This window comes from Micropterus salmoides, unplaced genomic scaffold, assembly GCF_014851395.1.
Source record: "Micropterus salmoides isolate LMB-PRFRI ecotype aquatic unplaced genomic scaffold, ASM1485139v1 Ms_hic_scaffold_14, whole genome shotgun sequence".
NCBI lineage: Eukaryota > Metazoa > Chordata > Actinopteri > Centrarchiformes > Centrarchidae > Micropterus > Micropterus salmoides.
In genome coordinates this window covers 21,381,884-21,403,411 of record NW_024040485.1, presented here as the reverse complement: position 1 = coordinate 21,403,411, position 21,528 = coordinate 21,381,884, and the positions used below count along the sequence as shown (strand labels likewise).

Genomic DNA, 21,528 nt, shown 5'->3' with positions numbered 1-21,528 from the left:
TCTTTCATGTTGACTTAAGACTTAAGTCCACTTTCCATAGTAAACAAATACTGTTGCCCCATGTGTTATTTTTTTTTATTTTTTATTTTTAAAAAGGTCATTGTTTCAGCCTTTGTCACTGCTTTGCGGCTTATGTAGCTTGTTAGGTGCTAACACACTATATTTCATGAGACAACAAATGATTTTGATTGTATCTTTTTGTATTCTACTGAACGGATCATTTTTATTCAGCAGGAATTCAGTAAAATAACAGCAGAGGGCAAGCTGTGAATAATAACAAGCATTTAAATTGGCACATAAATGCTTTTTTTAACTGACCAACACTGCCACTCAGACTAAAAATGGTTTGGAGTCTTTTGAAATTTAATCCAATTTATTACTGTTTTTTGTGCAAAATATGTGCGATATTATATGTACGTATGTAGGTATTATATGTATGTATACGATTTTGCTGGTTGTGCGATTATTAATTTCAGTAACTGCACAGGAAACATGTGCATAGATACACTGCAGATGCATTAAAGAGACAATCCATAGGTCAAATATGAGTCTACACATCTGTCAGGTCACTTCTTCCATATTATCATTAAGGCTCAGACCAAAGAGATTTTTTTTTGTTCCCTGATTTTTAACCCATGAGAAACATTCTTCCTTCCTTGGCAGATCAAAGAGGGCTGAGTCGGATGCCAGGGGCCAGATCAATTATCCCAGGCAGCCATTTCCACTGTCCTCTCCTTCTGACACACCAGAAAAATCTGGGCCCTATCAAAGGCTAAAGGGGCCAGCAGCCAGCCAGGCAAGCTATTTTCCTCCTTTTTACTTTGCTGTTACCTTCCACTGCTCATTTTCTTTTCCCCAGCTATTATCCCTTTAACCTATTTCACTTTATCCTTTAATCCAACTTCACACCATTGCTCAGTTTTAGCTTGCCAACGTATGCCTTTTCCATCCCCTATTATAACAGCGCTTTTCTCGTTATTTTTTTCCCCCATTCCCTCACTCATGACTGTGCTATTCTGACAAATGTCACCTTGTAAAACATCCAGCTGGCAGCTGCTCCCTCAAAATCTCACAGCTGTGCTGGGAAATAAAACAGGTTTCCCCAGTGCTGGGTCGCCACATTGGACAGAAGCATCCCTCACAAAGAATGATATTTAAAAAGAAAAGGTTTAGCCATTCGGCCTGTGTACAACCTATGCCTTTAATGATGCTGTGGTGAATGCTTTTGTTTAAAACTTATGTACAGTATATTTCATATAATTAACTAAATTTGCAATGTCCGACCTTCTAGTGTTATTTTACAATACACTGCGTTAAAGTTTAATCTGTGAAACGTATGTATAATTTAAATGTAGTAATCTTAAAGTGCTATATAAAATAAAATGAAAAGAAAATAGTTTTTAGAAATCTGTAGGAAAAGTAGGAAAGATTTTATGTAAATTGGCTAAAACACATAAAAACACTGGTATGGTAAATTGCGACAAGCTTTATTTTATTGACTCAATGAAAAGCTTTTACTAAGTACTCCCACTGTCCAGGAGTTGAATGGACAATGGGGAATCTCAAAGAGATACTACAGACTGTTCAACAAGAACAAAATGAAAGTGCTTATGAAAGCTTTTTTAGTGACAATGGATATAAAAAGGACATAAGAGCCATACAAAATGACTGCCTTCTGTAATACTTAGATAAGGAAAAGCCAGTTCCAGCATTCAGTCTGACCCTTGTGATTCAGAAGCCAATTCATAGCCTGTGTTTTAACCATGGCAATCATACGCTTCCGAAGGACACCCAAAAGATCTGTTATAAGGTCAATTCCAATTTATTAGTACGGCACCATCCTAACGTGTGAGAAAACAGTTAAAGAGGGAAGCAACATGATTCATGAGTAAGTGGAAACGTAGCATGAAGAAAATTCACTACCAGACAAAGAGGAAAAAAATAGTGTGTAGTTATTGTTTTTTTCCAACTGTCCTTTCGAAAATAAACATTCAAACTATCTAAAACATCCCCATTATATAATAGAGATTAATTTTGTCCTCTTAACCCGTTTATGAAAACGGCTTACACTTCCACATGAAGGAATGTACAGAATGTGATCAGAGGTTAGACGGCTATGTTCTGCTACAAAAACACATAACTCAGATATTCAGACACATTTAGACACTCAGATAGGTAAATATTCTCTGCAGTATAATTCAGTGGGTGCAGGAAGAGGAAGTGAGCCTGATGAAACACATGCTGAATACAATTGCTCTTTTCAGTATTTGGAAAAAAATGTGGCCATTTTTTTGTTTTTATAAATCAAAAAACGTGTTTCTCATTTTGAATTTTATTTGAACACCCACTTAAACGGTTTTAGATTTGTCAGGAAATCTGTTAGCTGTGAGTCACCATTGCTAGTTCTTTCAGGGTTGCGTGCGTGTTTAATATGTGCAAGAATTTCATTCTCATTCCTTAATGATTTCAAAAAAATATATATTTATGTATCCTTACCAGATTCTCCTTGAAGACCATCTGTCTGAGCCACTTGAAATCCAGAGGTTTGAAAGCAGAAAAAACAAACAGTGAGTTTTTTTCATAAAGTTCAGCCTTCTGGAAAGCTCCCTCTGGGTAGGTTATCCTCATGGTGGTTTTGGTCCCGACGTCTTTGACATAACCAGTTATTGGGGCCTCATTCAACCTGCCAGCACAAAATGGAATTTGAATGTTCCATCCTGTTTGTACTGTATTGCCTTTTACATTAAATTATTATATCTTTTACACAACACTGTTGTTTTGAGTGACAAAAATCTGACATTTATATTCAGTGTTTTATTTTTTAATGGCGTCATCTTACCTTACTATAACATCATAGTCATCTATACGGGAGCCCAGAGACTTGTTGGAGAGGATGCCCCCGTTGCCCACAATGATGCATCTTTTACACCTGAGACTACAGGGCAGGAGTTTCAGCAGTTGGTAAAATTAACAACTAATGGAAGGAAACAGGACTTCCTTTTGATGTTGGTGAGTAGCAATAATTACCTGTCCAGCTCCTTTCCAAGTCCATAATATTTTGTGGCAGTTAAAATACTGTCTATGATTCTTTCTGCGGAGGAAAAACAAAATAACCATGAGAGCACAATTAAAGATACATTACACTGCAGTACACAACATGATAAGGCTGAATGATTTTGAAATTGCGATTATTTTGACTGATATTAAAATATGATTTGCGATACTAGAGGGAATGATAATCATTTCATCATTATTCTCATTTTCATTGAAAAACATATTAATGTATTATGGTGTGATTTTTGCGGGGATTTGTACCAAAACAAGATGTTTTTGTAAGTCTCTAGAATATGATGTGTAGGACAGGACTCAATACACAATATTTAATTTAAAATGGTATTTTGACACACGCATCACCTTTATCAAATACTGCGCCTCCTGCAGTTTGAAAATTGCAGTAGGCAATTAGTTTAAAATTCGCTACATACATACGGTATCTCATAATGTGACAGTGGAAAATGCAGTACCATCGTCAGGTCAGTAACTTTAAGCGTTCACCCCTTATGGAGCAGTGCATCAGCTTAACATCACAGATGAAGGGATGTTCTCTAATAATGAAAATGAAATATTTATAAGTCATAACGGAGGGTGTTCCCTCTTGAAAAGATTAACAAGCTGCCAAGGACTTCAACATACATACACTAGAGATAAAGCAGTCTAGGTGGTCTTAAGACAGTCGGAGGAGAGAACACCTCTCTCTGTTTACTCAGTCACAGATAAGGAGTGACCAATCAGCCCCCAGAAATAGTGGCGATGGGATTATGGAGGGAAAAAAGCTGTTGTGTTCCTGAAAGGAGTGGATCTGGGAGATACAGACATACAGGGTTCAGGATGGTATGCGTGTGTATGTAGAAACTCTCCCATAAAAGCACTCAGAGAGGAATGCTGTTTTCAAACAAGCACATTCTCCTAGTTAAGTAGGCTCATCTCCCTGCGTGGCTAGCACCCCTCCGATCGCAGGGTGAGAAACTGGGATGTTTAGCCATAGCGCACATTCCTACCATGTTCTACGGGGCATTCTGCTGGAGTCAGTCTTCCAGGCCTTAGATGTTACATATATTTCTCTCTTCTCCTGACCATTTTTAGGCCTCTCATACTTGTAATACACCCGTCATAACATCCCAAATGTGCAGATTTCATAACAGTTGTTGCTATCTTTGATTCACATTTGTAGTAATGTGGAAGCACCATAGAAGGACTTCTTGGACTTAACTATTATGATGGCAGTTAATCAGCTTTCCCTTATTTGCATCCTGCCTGGGGGGAAAAAAGTCACATTGCTAAAAATGAGAGACATTTTCATTGCCCCTTCTACTTCACTTAATATAATCATCATATAGCACATAGTTTGCCAAGGGAGGGAGCAAGAGAAACAACAAAAGTGAGAGTAAAGTGAGAGTGAGAACAAGAGAGTTTAGACTGGGGCCTCAAAGCAGTTTGTAAGACATATTACAGCCCCATTCACCCTGGCTAACGATCCTAATGATTAACCTGCTGAGGAGAGGCGAGCAGAGCAACGGCCCATTGTTTGGATGTGGTGTCGATGTCTGGCGTCAAGCATCACCCCGAGCAGCATAAACACATGGCCAAGGACCACACCTGGATCCAAGCGGGTGAAAAGTGAAAAATCACAATGGGCAGGACTCTCTTCCAGAGGACGACATGGAAGCTAATTGTTATAAGTACCCGGGGTAAACACTTCAGCAAAGTATGTCTTATGGTAGAGCCAAAGACGGCCAAAGACGAATGGCTGTAGGTTCAGACAGTGGTCCAACATGGAACTCTTGAAATGACAAAAATCTTTGCTGGTAACATAGGGGAATGGCGGAAGAATCACATAACACATAAACAGACACATTGTTGGGAAGAGTGTAGCCTAAACAATATAGAGCATCATGTGACGAGAGAGTGCTGTTTATTAGGCCTGCACATTAGTAGGCTTTTGACTCAACATCAACTGCCATTGTAAAAAAGACAAAATGAGTATTTGATTGCAGTGTGATGACTAATTTATCAAGTATATTGAGTGAACAATCCTGAGAAATAGCTTTATGGCCCAAAGCGGTACCATATTTATTTCCATGTTGTAGACTGAGAGGTGTTCAAATCTTTGGCTGCTACGTCTTTCTGGCTCATAATGTACACACAGATATATCCACAGTGAAAACCCTATGGCACAGTGATAGAATTTATCAATCTTTATGGAAACAACTTCATTCATTTGCTTCACAATTCAGGAAGTTCAATCCTTAAAAAAAAAAAAAAAGGTTTTGCTGTGTTCTGTGTATTGTGCTTATGTGGTGCTAACTAGCAGTTTCATGAGCAGGACCACACATCAACCACATTCTCACCAGCATTGCCATAAATACCCATATGTCCCAACTCCTCCTCCCCGCCTCCTGATCTCCTTCTTCCTCTCTATGCCCGGGTGCTACGGCGGATTTCCCTATCGTAGTTTCCCCACAACTCTTCGAATGTCTATTCAGCAACTACACGCCTCATACATCTTTGTCGTTTCGATCATCAATAAATCACTTAATTGTACCTGCTGATTGTGTGGTCCTTGCTAGTGAAGAATGTACTCATACACTTGTGCACCTGTTCTTGTCTCATGTTACAAAGAAGACAAAGCAGTGAATTACCTCGAACATCAAGAGTGTGACCATGTGACTAAGGCAGAGCTAGTGTAAACATCACACTCTGATTGGGATCATAACTGCATTAACATAACCACACTTAATAACACATTAGCCTAATCACCACTCTAAATTAAGATATGATTTCAGTAAATATATGTAAACAACTGATAGTAGGAAATATCATATGAAGGCCTCTTTCAGTTTGCTAAATCCTTTTAGTCAGTACCTTTAAGGGTTAATTTTGAAAGCACTGTGCCATTCAGGGCAGTACTGTGATGTGTACTGGTTATTTAAAAAGTCAACATTATTTTACAGAGATACTTAAACGACTGTCTTGAGTACACTAAATTTGATGATGTTCTGCACATCTTCCAAATATAACAAACGACTGCTTCTCCTATTATCACAGGAGCTAAAGACAAATTATAAGAAGCTTGAAGATATTTAACACAGCAGCTGAAACAAGTCCACTCTAAAGTCGTCTCTTTAATGCACTGGGTCTTCCTGCCCAACAGGGTTCCCAAATAAAACACATGAAGCATTGTAAGGCTACAACTAACGGTTTATTTGAATTTCTTTTTTTGATGAATCATGATCAACATAAAATCTCAAACAATAGTGAAAAAATGCCAAGTCCAAGGTGACGTCTTCAAATGACTTGTTTTGCTTGACCAACACCCCAAAATCCAAAGACATTCAGTTTACAGTGAAGTAAGGCAAAGTCTGACAAATGTCAGTGGTGTTGCCTGTAAAACGATTGAAACGATTCATTATCTTATTTATTATGATTGAATAACCAATTAATCAACTTATTGTTTCAGTTCTGAGGAGTTTTCCTTCGCACCTTATATTGCAAAATTCACACACACTTTATAAACAGTTCAGTTTATTAACAAATTACTGTAGCTCATGTATATTCAACCTTACTGTAACAAAAAAAAACAGAAGGCTGATATAAACTCAACACTATTGAAGGAATTAAACATTGAAACGCTTTCATACAAAACATTTTTAAGAAGTGTTGATTTTCTCCAGATTTGTCATAGCTACCTTTTGAAAAATACCTCTTTAACTGTATAAGCCTCTGGCTTGATGAATATCATTTAAAAAAGCTTTACTTATTCAATTTGGACTGCAGAAAGATATAATTTCCAGAAAATAAAATTTCATTTACTGTGAGAATATCCAACAATAAATGCAAAACATAGCCTATTATTTAAATTGACCATTCAGTGGCTGACTGGCATCCTGCAGTGCTGAAAAATATGTTTTGTGTCTGAGGCCGAATCAACACAGCTTTACTGTTCTCAAGCTATGGTTGATGTGTGCCAAAGATACCTCTTGCCAGAATAAAAAGTAAAAATACAACTCCCGCCCACCACCACCTCTCTGTGTTCCTAATTTGGAATCCTTTGTGGCCTTCTATTCAAGATCCACACGTATCATCTCTCCACATGAGTACCATTAAAAAGGGAAACCCCACTGCATCACAGTCCGTGGAGAAAACAGAAACCAGGTGTGACACTCACACAGGGAGTGCTCTTTTGAAAGCGACTGTGTGTGTGTGTGTGTGTGTGTGTGTGTGTGTGTGTGTGTGTGTGTGTGTGTGTGTGTGTGTGTGTGTGTGTGTGTGTGTGTGTTTTCATATGACAGCAGAGATCTTGTAGGAGCACAAAGGTAACATTCACTGTACCTTCTGCTTGTAAGTATTGGAAAATATGTGATGTGATATGAGCATGTCACTGAAGCCAGGTTAATGTTATCTCTTCACTTCCCATGGAACCATTTACTGGTTTGATGTCTGAAGAGTTGGTGTGTGTTGAGGTCAGGGAACAAGGACAAGCACTGTGTGTGAAGGCATTCAAGTCGGAGGGTTGGGAGACTTGAGTTCCTCAGTCCCAAGATAGAACTCATCTAGCAAACAAATGAACTTCACTGATGAGGTTATTATGACAGCTTACAATGAATAGACTGTAAATACATGACCAGGAAATAGGGCTGGATGATTTCACCTAAAATCATAATCACGATTAAAATTTCTCCTCCATTACTATTATTTTGTTTTTTTTGCCCTCATATTTCACTGACAAGATTTGTACTGTAAATATGCTCAACTATTAAAGCTGGGGGGTTTTTTATTCACAGTTTCACAAATCCATTATATAAATGTTGATTAATAAGGTAATGTTGACGTGCACATTACAGACATGGTTCCCATATATTCGGCGCATCACCGCTGTGGAATTATGACCGCTGCTACTTTCACTCAGTTATTTAATATAAATGCGGAACAAATGATTTTCACCCGCACACTGTGTGAGCACGGTAAATCACGCTTTGCTAGCTTCCTCTCTTTATTTATCAAAGCACAGCTACGTGACAGGTGCTGTTATAAGAGCAGTGGATTTAGGTATTTTAACTGCAGTGCAATGTGTTTGCGTAGCGAGTGAGTGGACGAGCGAATGAGAGAGAGCGGCAGAAAGTGACGCTGAAAGCGAGCAAGTAATATGTTGTCAGTCTGGCAGTGCAGGTCACAGTGTGTCCGTTATTAAAAGTAGGTATGTTGTTTCTACAACTGCTGGAAAGTGCAGCCGGTTAGCGCTAGCCTCCCCGTGCTTCAGACTTCGGTCTGAAGGTTGAACCGGACTGGACAGGGCGGAGATGTGTTCGGGGCGTAACTGTGTTATCAAGCACGTAAAGTTTGGTGCAGGCCGGGACTCTTGTCAAACCTGTAAAATTTTGTACAGATCTGAGCATGTACAGTCAAGTTACAACAACTTCCTGTGTCATGGCGAAGCGTGGAACTTCGCCGCCACGCCACCGCCCGCCGTTAACTGCAAACTCAGACGTTTTACAACATCGCTTCATCAATTTGTTAAGGGTTTTCTGGGACAGTTTTGAAGTTGATATGTCCAACCTGCTAGGAGTAGTACATTACAACGTAAAACGTGTCATTTCCTGTTGCCAGAAGGTGGCGCTATGACTTTGAGACTTTAATGCTGCGCTGCGCTGCAGTGATGCATGCTGGACTTAAAACAAGCCATGCTGGTTAGAAATTGTGTCCGACTTTCGCCGGCGCTGCAAAACGACACCGTGTCACATGACATTAAAACCTTGTGTGAGCAAGGCGGCTGCAGGCGCCAAGTCCAGCGGCCGCAGTTGCTTTTCCCCAACTGCACTAGGTTGGAACCACACTATTGCCTGGTATCGCGGTATTTTTCTAAGCAAATGCCGCGAGATCAGTTATTGATCTCAGTTTACAGTAAGCTGATGCAGGTAGAATGTGTCCGACTTGACAGCGCCGTTTTTATACCCCGCCCTTGCAGTCACCTGCAGCTCACGTTAGACTATCAAGTCGGCAAAAGTCAGCCGCCGTCATCTCAAACGACACCTATTGGAATATGGATGTATTCAGGGTGAGACTCTTATTTACATTTACTCATTTAGCAGACGCTTTTATCCAAAGCGACTTACATTTGAGGAACAACATACAAGCATCAACAGAGCATCAAATACAGATCTACAACTGACAATACATACTAGTAAGAGCAGCAATAAATACTAGTAACAGCTCATAGTTCATATGACATCAGTGGGGTAAATACCTAGGGAAGGAAGTAAGAGTTAACAAAAAGTGCAATCAATACAAGATAATTGTAGGGGATAGAAGAAGAAGAGCGCAGGAAGTGCATGTTAGAGATTAGGAGTTAGAGGTGTTATAAGAGGAAGTGTTCTCAGAAGAGATGAGTTTTCAAGAGTTTCTTGAAGTTAGAGAGGGACGCCCCTGCTCTGATAGTGTGTGGTAGCTCGTTCCACCATCGTGGTGTCTTATTGTACATGTAAAAACTGGTGCAGATGTGAGCATGTGTACTGAAATTATAACTACTATGTTTCATGGCGAATAATCGTTTTTCAACAGCACGGGCAAATTGGTCGACTGGTAATAACTGTTTGCACAACCTTTAATTGTCAATGGGTTACGACAACGACAGCAGCTGTGATGCTTGTATCCCTAAAAACAAAAACAAACCCCCTTCAGTTTCAATAGGGACCTTGCACGTTTCGCACTCGGGCCCTAATTACCAGGGGCCGTTTCAGAGTATGTTAAGCCTGAGATGAGGGAAACTATGGGTTTTCTGTTTCAGAGAGCGAGATCATATAAACCCTATATCTGTAACTCCGGCAACCGAGGAGGCTAGGTTCACAGGATAAGTTGGAGAACCGTCAGTTTCTCTTTAACTCCCCTCCTGCGGAGCCTGAGGCGGCTGTCTGGCACAACGTTTAATTTCCCCTTACATACTGTCGATATCAAAGCACATATCTGAACGCATTTACATCTTTAAAAACTTTAACATCCCAGTTGGATAGGCTATTAGTTTTTCATCCAAGCCCTGAACGTGACCGCTTTTATGATACATCTGTCATCGATGTAGGGCCCATGGACAGATCTCCGCACATCGTGAATTAAAATCTGTGTCCATCTTTACCTATAACACTGTGATAGTTGCACTGAAAACACTGTGGGCTACATTACTGAAGTAATCGCTGTTTAAACTAATCTGTAACCTAGAAAACTGATCAATGAACACTTCTGAGTCAGAATGACTGTAGCAGCTGAAACTAAGTTTCAAGAGTTTTTCATTATTAGCTGCATACATTCTGAACGTGTTTTGACAGCATTAATAAAATACGAAATTAGCAAGGTTTTATTAATGTAAAATAGACGTCTAAAACTTTAGTCAGTTTGAACCCATAGACACATTTTCCATAGCAAAAAATAAAAAATGAATAGGCTAACCTACTGGGTGTGACTTTACAATCACAGGTTCATGAGTAAACTGCGTCTTTTATTTGATCTATAGCCTACCTACTTTCATAATCAGGTAGCCGATTACACCTTAATAAATATAGCCTTCCTATTTAAAATCAAATGTAATGGACTGCAGGAGAATTCCAGCACTTTATCATTCATTAAGGAAATTCCAATCTGGTAAATGATGAATGAGCAACGCAATATAAAAAAAAGTACCAATGTTAAAAGTATTGATCCTTCCTCCACTCCTGCGTTTTAGAGCCAATCATGGTCCGCGTTGGTATGCATTCACATTTCTAGCTCCACCCGATTAAAATGAAGGCTTTGCCTTTATTTATCCGTTGCCAACTAAGTCTGATCAGAATTTCTCACCTGAAGTAGTCAACTCAGAGCTCATGGATAAACTCAGAGTTTGTTAAGCCTGCTTTATGAAACAGGGCCCTGGATTAATGAACCGAAATAACCGACATGGGGAATTTACGTCGGTTACAGGCTCTGAATTTTAGTTTTGATTACTTTTCAATTAATTGTTCAGCCCTACTAGGAAATATAAATATGTTTTGACTTATCGGCAGGGTCCAATAAGAGTGTTATGAAGTTAAAAAGGGTTTGAGGCTGAAAACTGGCCACATGTAAAAATGTATTTAATGTACCATTTAGCAGGTTAGTTTCATGGCATTTTGCCACAGTAACACATTCTGCCTTGAGGAATTCCAGTTTTTGAATGACGTCCCCATGTTTAAAAATTTAAATACAGGATTATTTTGATCTTACACTCTCGCAAATCCTGCTTTCTGAAATATCCAGCTCCAAACAGGGACTGTTTTCAAAAACTGTTATAGTGATGGCTCTCAAAAAGCATTTCTTAAATGAGCTATGACTTTTGAAAATAAAACCCAGAAGCAGGGGTGAGTTCAATAGGTTAATTTTCAAATCTAGTATAAAATCCAAATTACTCAGGGAATCCTTTATTTGCAAGAAACGAAAGCCTAAAATTACAGCACAAAAGGTGGCACAAATGCATCACTGTTTAGCAACCTGGACCTGCAACCTGAAAATGAGATGAGCAGCAGAATATATGAAATGTTCATTAAGCATATCTGACACATTCAACGAACAGCTGCTTACTCCAAATACTAAAGGTCCTGATCCAGAGTCATTTAGTTGATCAGATTAAAATGTGAATATGATATCAAATCAAAGGTTAACTAGGAGATTCTTAAATTGATGTGAGGAGATCAAGTAAATAATTGAAACACACTCGTATCCAGTGGTGCTACAGAGTGAGGTGCTTTTTCACTCAAACAATCTCTGCAAAGAAAGGGGAGAGATAAAAGGTTTGATATGCGATTTTTAAGCATCAGCGATTTAAAAAAAGATCTAGGTATTTTACCAACCAGGACCAGATTCAAAATGGAACCAGTTATCCAGCCCTATCCATAAGTTAAACAACAGCTAACCATAGATGATGTGAGATAGAGATTAAGTAATTTATTTAATTAAAAAGGGTGCTGTTTAGCAATTCTCTGATGTTGGACTGTCCATAAATAAAATAGCAGGACAACATTCCCTGCTTGCACCACCATTTCATGATAGCATAAATTTGGCAAAGACTAAAGGTGACTAAATGTACAATGTGATGGATTACCTAACTCACTTTGTCTCAACTCAGGACAAAGGCAGAGTAACAAACCTGAGGCAGAGTATATTCTGCCAAAAACAGCAGCCTTGCAACAATGACAAATGGTGAAAAGTGCAAAGTGGCAGAACATTGGCATTCACTACCACTGAACCATCAGAGTGAAACCTTGATGAAGAAAAGAGCTTAAAAAGGTTGGTTTCATGCCTCTGCTCACATCCCTGATTTTTTCAGCAATTTTAAAAGGACCATTCTGAATATCAGGCTACAGAATAACTTGTTACATCACTGATGCCCCATGTAGTTGTCATATAAGCAGCCAACTGATGCCTGACGATTAGGTAAGACATTTGCACTTTTATTTCATAACCTATTCAGACCCGAGTTTAATGTCGTCAACTCAGAACAAAACTATAATCCTCTGGACAACATTGACTCAAATCCAAGCCTGATACCAATTCCGTCAGACCGTTTATTACGCCGAGATAAAAATACTGTACCATGCAGCTGCTGTCAAGCTCAAATACAGCATCTAAACCTCAGAGAAACAGTAGCACTGAAAACACAGACTCAGTGTCAGCAACAACACAAGCGTATCTACAGAGCAGAGCAAACATTTTCCTAGTATTTATGTTTTTATGGGCACCATCCATGAAGAAATTATTAAAGATGTCAGTAGTAGCAGGTAAGTGATGGAATGAACCTTTCTTACCTTGCGTTCTGAATCCAAAGGGAGGTAAGTAACTGTTGACTTTTCCTAGACGTCTGAAGTTCTGATCAAGAAACATGGGTGCTGGTTTTATGAACCTGCAATGAGGCACAGGAGAGAACAGAAGGAATAAGAGGGAGAAAATTTTGATCAGATGAGCACAAAGAACAAGAAAAAATGTCCCATGTTGTAATAATGACTTTTCTTAGTAGCCTATAGCCACTTTTGTAACAAACCCCATATGATTAAGAATGATTTATTTTGTTGTGTATTCCCTCACCACACCTTTTCTCTTCTCCATAGAGACCTTGTGACTTCCCATAATCCTTGCTCCACTTGGAATAGCAGTGTTAATGAACTCGGCAAGTTTAAGCTACAAAGTAATAACATTCACTTGTTCTACTGTTAAGCAAGTAACAGCATCCCTACGTCCCCTGTAAAAGCCCTCCAAAAGAATCAAAGCCTGCACACGTTAGCAAAGTAGCTATGAACTAAGCTGGTAATAAAAACTGAGAGGCAGCGGGAGACACGGAAGGCGGCTGCAGTGTGTAACCTAACAACATGACCTCTCCGCCGCGGCCTAAATCACAGATGACACACGGTTTTGATAAATCTGCTGAGACAGCATACTCATGCAAACATGCTTTCCCTCATAGGATCTGGGGAAAGACTGTTTCCACAAACTGAATTAGAGTGGAGGAAGTTGTTCTCACCGTTGCCCCAGTTTAAGGAAATACACACAATAAAAACAACAAGTATCCAGGAAATTCACACATATTTGAGCCTGACATACCCGTTTGCCCATGACAGAACAGACAAGCTAACCTACTCCAGCGAGCAGCAAGTCATCCTGCCACATTAAAAAAACAAATTGAGTTTGATATTGAAAAACACGTCCAGGCCCAATGTTTTTAATGCCCCATGAACTGCTACTTCCAGCATCGCCTCTTCCTTATCCTGTGTGCCTGTATAAGTGTGTGTGTGTGTGTGTGTGTGTGTGTGTGTGTGTGTGTGCGCGCGCGCATCCCTCGTTGATTAATTGCAGCTCTAAAATCAAAAGAAGCCATTTCCTCTTAGTCACGCCTGCGACCCGAGTGTGGCTTCAGGATGGATGTGTGTTTTCATGACCTGCTGTCAAGCCAGGCGGACACAAGAGGAGAGGGGGGCAACTGCTTTCGCTGTCTTTTTTCTGACAGTCACATGCATGGCGCTACATGCTTTTCCATGTCATACCTAAATGATCAATCAGGACACGCACCCACAGAAAAGACAGTGCCAAGCGCCTTGGAGAGATCTACTGAGCTTGTGTGAATTATGGTGTTAATAAAAGAAGACAGCTGCAGAGATTGTTGTCTCATTACCGGACACCAGACCACCAGCAATATGCTGAAGCATGATGCTGATGGGCGCCGCTCCCCTCACACACGTTCTTTCTCACCAGTGATATATTATGGCTCCCACAGCCTGACAGACTACACTAACTGGCAAAGGTATTTTAAACTGGAGCCACACTACCTTGTTTCTCAGCAGGAATTTTGGGATAGCTTGTTTCAATAACACTGCCATGGGTTCATAAGAAAAATGTGAAGCTCTGAGGCACAATGACCAAACATGGCCGACATTAATTGGAAGCCTTCCGGTTAGCTTGAACATCTTCCATGCACCCTAATCGGTCTTCGATACCCTTATTATCCTACAGTTTTAAAGCATGAAAGCAGAGGGACTCAAGAGGAGAGGCTGTTATGTATGACTCCCCTGGTCCTCACATCACCTGACGGGGGCTTACACACACACACACACACACACACACACACACACAGACTTCTGTCCTGCCAAAACAAATGGAGATTCATTAAACCCAAGACTCAAAATAACACAGGACCACTGCAAGTCACCAAGCCCTGACCGACAGTCACTGACATCCTGACAAAGCAGATCGACAGGGGGCTGCTTGTTGTTAAATAAAAAGTGAGGGCTCCCAAAACAGCCAATGTGCAGGGATGCATTGTACTCATTTCCTTTGCGAGGTCCATCTCTCACGTGGAAATATTTTCATAACCGCGCGGCTTCAAGTTCACTGCCAACACTTGATTTAGGGCTTCAATACAAACAGTTTTGGGTAAAGCGGAGAGGAGGGGAGGTGTGGAAAATAAATTGGATTCTGCAAGGCAGGGGCTTCAGAGAAGACAAACATGGAGGAAGCGGGAGATGATTAGAGGGAGAGCCACAGGACCTCACTACTCAAGGTTAAGTAGGTTTTCTCTAACAGCTGAACAGTAGGCCACACGTATTTAAACAAAATGCTAACAAGGACTTTCAAATTGATTTGTTTTTGGGTGGTAAACATTCAAAGCAGACCGAGCTAAAGAAAGAAGAGTTTACAAACAACATATTAATTGGTTGACTCCCTTTCACACTGGAAACGATTGATACTAACATACAATGCGATTGTATAGGTTCAACCCAACCATACACTTGCACTCGCGCATTCCAACAAACATGTACACACACACACACACACACACACACACACACACACACACACACACACACACACTCTAACGCAAAGTGTGGCGTTAATTGTGCTCATTGACCTGTGTGTGACTGGGCTGAAGGTGGTAGTAATCAGTGGGCTCCCGGAGGGGGTTCCGTGTTTTACAGAACTTTGATCCGACACGTGCGGCTGATTAGAGGAAGTCATTACAAGGGAGGACATGGTTAACACGTAGCCGCTCAGATAGGTAGAGAGCAGTTCCACGAAAACTGCTTCACCTCTCTTGTTAAGCAGCAGCGGAATTTATAGCTGATGATGTTGGTTTGTCAATTCATCCAACATAGGCTGTATATTTTATGCAATATGCTTTGGATATCTTCAATTAAACACTTCATTTTAAGTGGTTCCTTTATAAACAGAATACTAGGACACAATATCACACATGCCACTTAGAGTGGAAGGTTGGTAGCAGGATTGTGTAAAATAGTGAAAGTGAAATATGTGATTTTTTAAAAATACTGGAATTTATTGTTGAACTGGTATACTATAAACTTAATTGTGCATCGTGAGACAATAGATAATCTGGTTCCATTCTTGGAAATGGATTGGTAAATAACACCATAATAATCCCACAACTAGATGTTGAAGTGCCACCGGCTATTGTTCAGCAATGCTGCAAATTGCTCCTCTATTAGCTTAGCTCCAGGAATGCTGATAGGACAATGCCCTATAGATCGAGCTGAGATGGGCAGCAAATGGAGGCAAAGAGAAAAATCAAAAGAGCCAATGACATCAGAGAGGACCGTGGAGGACTGTGTGGGCTGGGTACCAGGAAGCGTGATGAGTCAGGACAGGAAGTCAGTTGGTGTCGTTCATAGAGAAAGCCTCTAAGGCTCTAGGATACGATAGGAGAAAGATGGGAGACCTTGTACTCGGGTGACAAAGGTTCTTTTGTGTAACAGGGGGATCACAAGGACACAGTCGTGGTTTTGTGGTGGGGGAGAAGATGATAGAAACATGATTGAAACTGGGGAAGATTGGATAGGAATGTGGGGGTTTCTCTGTTTCTGACTCAAACCCCTTAAGGCCAAGCTGGCTTGACGAGTGACATCATGCATCTCGGTATGTACCAGTGGCAGTTTTTGCTTTTCTCCTGCTGATATTCAATTTAAGTGATTCATTTGTGAAGCTCCTGATTGCGAAATGGTGTGTAAAAGAATGAAAGAGCAATGCTTCTCACTTAGGATAGATGTTGGTCATCTTGGCTGCTGCATATCCTGGCTTGCACTCCTCTTCGCTGAGGTTGTCATACTTGTATGCCAACTCTGGTGGCCTGTGCATTAATAAATCAGAGGGAGCGATTAATCAGACACATCATGATAACTAATTATCCATTATACTGACATATTTCCAAGCTTCAAAAACTGAGCTTGTCAAACAATTTGCTTGAAAGATAGGAGAAAAAGGGGTTGCGTAGGAAGTGAGAGAACTCAGGAACAGATCAGCATATCACCTGTGTGTGGCAAGACAAAGCAGAGGGGCCTTGTTCAAATAATCACACTGGCAGTGCTAAAACTAGAAGGTCCAGATTACTAGCATGATCATTAATAACCTGATGCATGCCATGAATCTAGTTCAAATAAACAGGGAAAATGGGAGAGAGGCCCAAGTCTTTGCACTACATGAGGCCTGAAAGTCAGAGATGGCAGGAGAAGGGGCTTGGACTCGGGCATGCATGTGCACAATTTCAAGCTCTTTTAGGCTAATATATTATATTTGAGTAAGCTAGATCACTTGCAGCTTTGCTTTAACTGGCCTCAAGATGATAAGCAATTTGGTGAGAATGAAATCTATCTTTTTCCATAAGCAGGACCACCAGCAGGAATAAATGATCCCAAGTCACAAAACAAATTAGTAGCTTTAAGATGAATTGCACTATTGTATGCATGTGCTCTAATGGAGTAATTAATGGCACTGAAGATATAATGTAAGGAGCTATATTAGACAAATTGAACCCATGTGAGAACCACCTTAAAGTGTGTGCTGACATAATGCTTACAGTGTGTGCACATAGTGTGGACAGACGCGCCCTGTGAGGGTGGTGATGGCAGCATATGATTATTGCCTATATTGTAGAGGCGAGGCTAGAGACCTTATCATGGCAGTTTAGAGCAAGAGTGTCAAACCAATTCAGGGAATTATACACATATCAGAAGACGCGCTGACATAATGACAGCTTTATAATGACTCAATGTAGCATGTTCTCACCCTGACAAACCACAGCCGCTCTGGAATCGATGGGAAAACAGACTACATTTCAATTCACACAATTCTCTTAATGTATTACTCAGACCACCAATCAATTCTGTGCATTTGTCATCAGGTTTTGGTTAGGACTCCAATGAGATGCTATGTGTTTGTTTAAAAAAAAAAAAAATCAAGTGAAGTTAATTGGTCAAAGGTTTACGTTTTCATGATTCCCCATTGATCAACCAGAACCTGTGTGAATAAGTATCAAGTGGAACATGCTGTAAAACATATCTAAACGAATGGAAGCAACGTCTAACTGGGAATTCAGCTGTTCAAATATAACAAAAAGGTAGAAATATCCCATGTCGTCCACAATGGGGAATTGAAAACACGTTTACTAGGAGAGATGTACTCACAGTTTTTTGTCCAGATTCAGGGAAAAGCCCTGTGTATCATACACTGGAAAAGAAAGACAAAAACAGAGATGGAAAACAATCTATTACTATGCAGGTCACAAAACATGTCAATAGAAAGTGTGGCATCTTTGGGGTTGAAACTTTAAATATTGGATTATTACCTCAGGTCATCCAATCTACTTAATTTCAACTATCAGCTCATTAGCTGTAGTTGTGAACAACCTGTGGATCTTTCACAAGAAAAACAATATGGCCAATGTAAACAAAAATAAGCATTAGGATTTGTGAAAAACAAGCGAGGTTAGGGAGAAGCCAGCCAAAACAATCTGTTGAGTTTATAAAATATATAAAAAGTTAGAAAAAAAAGTTAGAGATCACCTATGGACAACCACAAAGGCAGCCAATAGATGCCTGGTGAAGTGTTGAGGAAGAAGACAGAAGCACAGAAAACTAGGATATGGAAAAATGAGAACTTTATATCAATGATGTCATCTGAATATCTACTGTTGCCTTGGGTCTATAAAACTTAATATATAATTCTCATTTCTGTCTGTAAAATGCTGTGCTATGTTTAACATGAGCATTATTTGAAAGTATGAAGTGCGTGGTGTTACTCCTGTGGTTGCGGATCTGGTCTTCACAGAGAAGCTGAAGGAGAAAGATAAAGAAAAGGACAATGGGAATGCGTGACGGCTGGCTAGGGAAGGATCTAAGCACTGCCCCAGAGGATTTGCCATGGAAGCCAAGATGAGTGAATGTGAGTGTGCGTGTGCATTATGTTTCTGTTAAGAAGCATAAAGCAGCCAGGGGGACAAGTCGAGGCAACAGCTTGAGAGAAATTAAAGTGGCAGGGTCCTACCAGGAAGACAAATGCAGGTCTGTGGAACCTTACAGTATTGTGCACAAAAACTCCTGCTGACTGCTTCACTTGTTAAGTATCTGTTACTAAGCCATGACAAGAGGGGGCAGTGTTGTATCACACAGCAGCATCATGTGGCCAACAATGGCTGAACAGAGGTTTTCACTAGTTGTCATGTGTAGCAAATTCAATATTTTATGAACTTGTAACAACTTTAAAAACACGTTCCCGGTTAGTAACAGATCTGGTTGGACATTTGAAAGTGTTGTTAGCTTCCCAACCCAAATGTGGCTGCTGAAGGACTGCGGGGTTTTAAATGGTTCCATCTATTTGTTATTAATGGCAGAGGAATAGCAAGGATGGCTAGGGGTTCGTTCGGTGGGGCTGCAGATGTACCTGGTGTACCTACTATTCGTCCCACGTTGTTGTCTGTTTTCAACTCTGAAACACAAAATGGTCAGTTAGCACCGTTTGATGCCTGTCTGTTATGGCAGTATTGGACTTGAAAATGAAGCCAACTTCAAAATGTCAGACATTACAGAGTAAGAAGAGGAGAAGGAGGATAGGTTAGTAGCTTTAATCCCAGTAGGCAGAATGAAAGTCTCAATCTTTATTCAAAGACAGAAAGCCCAATGAAGTGGAAAATGAACTGCAAAAAGCCCCCATTGTGTTTTTGCGATTATTATGGCAGTGGCATACTGAAAGTTACCCATAAGGTCTGAATGAGTGAATGAGCACAAACACTGTTGGTAATAAAGTGAAAAAAAATTACGATAGGTAGATGAAAGTGGAAAGCATTCATTGTTGAGTTAGCAGAGATTTATATTTCAGGGGGGAAAGAAGTCAGCCCAGTTTAAAATCCCCCATTTCACAATAGTGTGACAGTCACCCAGTATAAAGGGGCAGAGTCTCAGTGCCTCTACCTGTAATTCTTTTCACTTCTGTCAGGACTACAGTTGTCTCTTCTGCAATCCTCTCTGAAAACAAAAGGGGGTTAAGACACTGAATCATCACTATAGAGCTGTGGAACCAACTATTAACCCAGGCAATAGCACTAAAATAAATAAATAAATAAATAAATAAATAAATAAATGTGGCTAGGTACAAAAACAGATAAACACAAGGCAGACACAGAAAGAAACCAAACATCAGAGGGTTGTAAAGCTGATCCTCCTATGTGTATCTACAGTCACAGAAGTGACATTCGGAGTACAGTAACAACACAGTATAAATGTTAAAGAATGACTTATTAGTGTCCAAGTCTGTCGTATTACAGAACAATGTGAAAGATTCTCACAATTTCTGTAAAAAGATGTGTTAACAGAAGTGACAGATCCACAGTAAATGGCTGTGGCCTACTCTGAACATGATTAAAGCCATGTTCATAATGCTTCCTCTTTCAAATTAATCAGTATAATTTGTTTAAAACACATAGATAAAGACTGAGGACTTTTAAATTAGAAGAAAGTTAGCTTTAAACAAAAACCCACATGGTGTTTTGGAGAAGAAATTGAAATTGTTGCTTCTATCAAAATAATCAGAGGACAGCTGCCATGTCATTCCATCCAAATGCCTATGATTAACATGACAGAACAACAAAGCTCTCTTCAAAACAAAACAAGAACAAGTGCTCCTTGTGACAAAGGACAGCAAATGTAAAAATGCTGTACAAAAATGTTATAATTGGCTACAAAGAAAATGCAGCCTCTCCATGTGAAGGCTTCTGGTAGATCAAATTCCCCAATTAGTAAACCTCAAACTCTGTGCCAAATGAAACTGTATAGGCGTATCACTGATGACCACTTCAGCTCCCCAAGACAAGAAGATGTTGAAAACCAAGCTGGGGTCAGGAACATTTGAAGCACACTCCTTGAGCAACTGCTGACCTTATCTATAGATTTATGAGTCTAGAAATATTCTAAATATACTTTAGACACGCACAGAGAATCATAAGTAAACAACTGGATTTATAGCATAAAAACAACATTTGCCATGAGCCATTTGAGTATTTTATTTAAGAAAAGCAGTTTAGGGGTGAAATCAACAACAATGTAATTTGTGGCTTGTTGGCTACCGTTGCAATATTAGCAGTTTTCACACAGTTTTTCAATTTCTACATCATTGATCACAAGGGTTTCTTCAGATTCAAAATTTGGTTTAAATTAGATTTAATGACAATTTATTAGTATCCACCTCTTCAGGGTTTCTAATTCCCCTTCATCTGTATCCAGAAATAACTGCACATTTTTCCCTGAGCAAAATAATTGTTTCATGAGTAAATATAACAATTTTCAGTACAAAGAGCTTTGGATCCAGAACAGAGCCTTGCGAAACTACACAAGTGACCTAAGCTCTGAAATTATGTATTTGAACATCTATTCTCAAAGTAGCTTCTCAACCAGGAAAATGGAATCAAACATTTTTTACACTGTATAATTTTTTATTGTCTATTGCAGCTGAAATATTCTCTACTTATTCCATTACCTCTAGTGATGTAGACCACTTAGCTAAAATTCCAAACCATCAGCACAGGAAACCTGTTGCTGCTCTGAACTCAAAAGAAAGTTGGCTGCATCTATATTATACAAAGTTTGAAGAGGACACGTCTTACACAAGAGTTTGCCCATTGATTTGAAACAGCTGCGTTACGCC

General features: G+C 39.8%; 1 protein-coding gene across 6 annotated transcripts in view; it reads right to left on the bottom strand.

Moving 5' to 3' along the window:
- Positions 1-21,528, bottom strand: part of st3gal3b (ST3 beta-galactoside alpha-2,3-sialyltransferase 3b) — a 59,564-nt gene that overhangs the window by 17,292 nt on the left and 20,744 nt on the right. For 5 of the 6 annotated variants that reach the window (XM_038718329.1, XM_038718333.1, XM_038718334.1 and 2 more), the window contains exons 3-10: positions 19,800-19,853; positions 19,273-19,317; positions 18,018-18,060; positions 16,592-16,684; positions 12,861-12,955; positions 3,028-3,091; positions 2,840-2,935; positions 2,497-2,683 (exon numbers count right to left, since the gene is read on the bottom strand). In XM_038718329.1, the coding sequence (XP_038574257.1) occupies positions 2,497-2,683; positions 2,840-2,935; positions 3,028-3,091; positions 12,861-12,955; positions 16,592-16,684; positions 18,018-18,060; positions 19,273-19,317; positions 19,800-19,853 (677 nt within the window). The remainder of the gene's footprint in view (positions 1-2,496; positions 2,684-2,839; positions 2,936-3,027; positions 3,092-12,860; positions 12,956-16,591; positions 16,685-18,017; positions 18,061-19,272; positions 19,318-19,799; positions 19,854-21,528) is intronic. The other variant, XM_038718332.1, reaches the window with a different exon arrangement.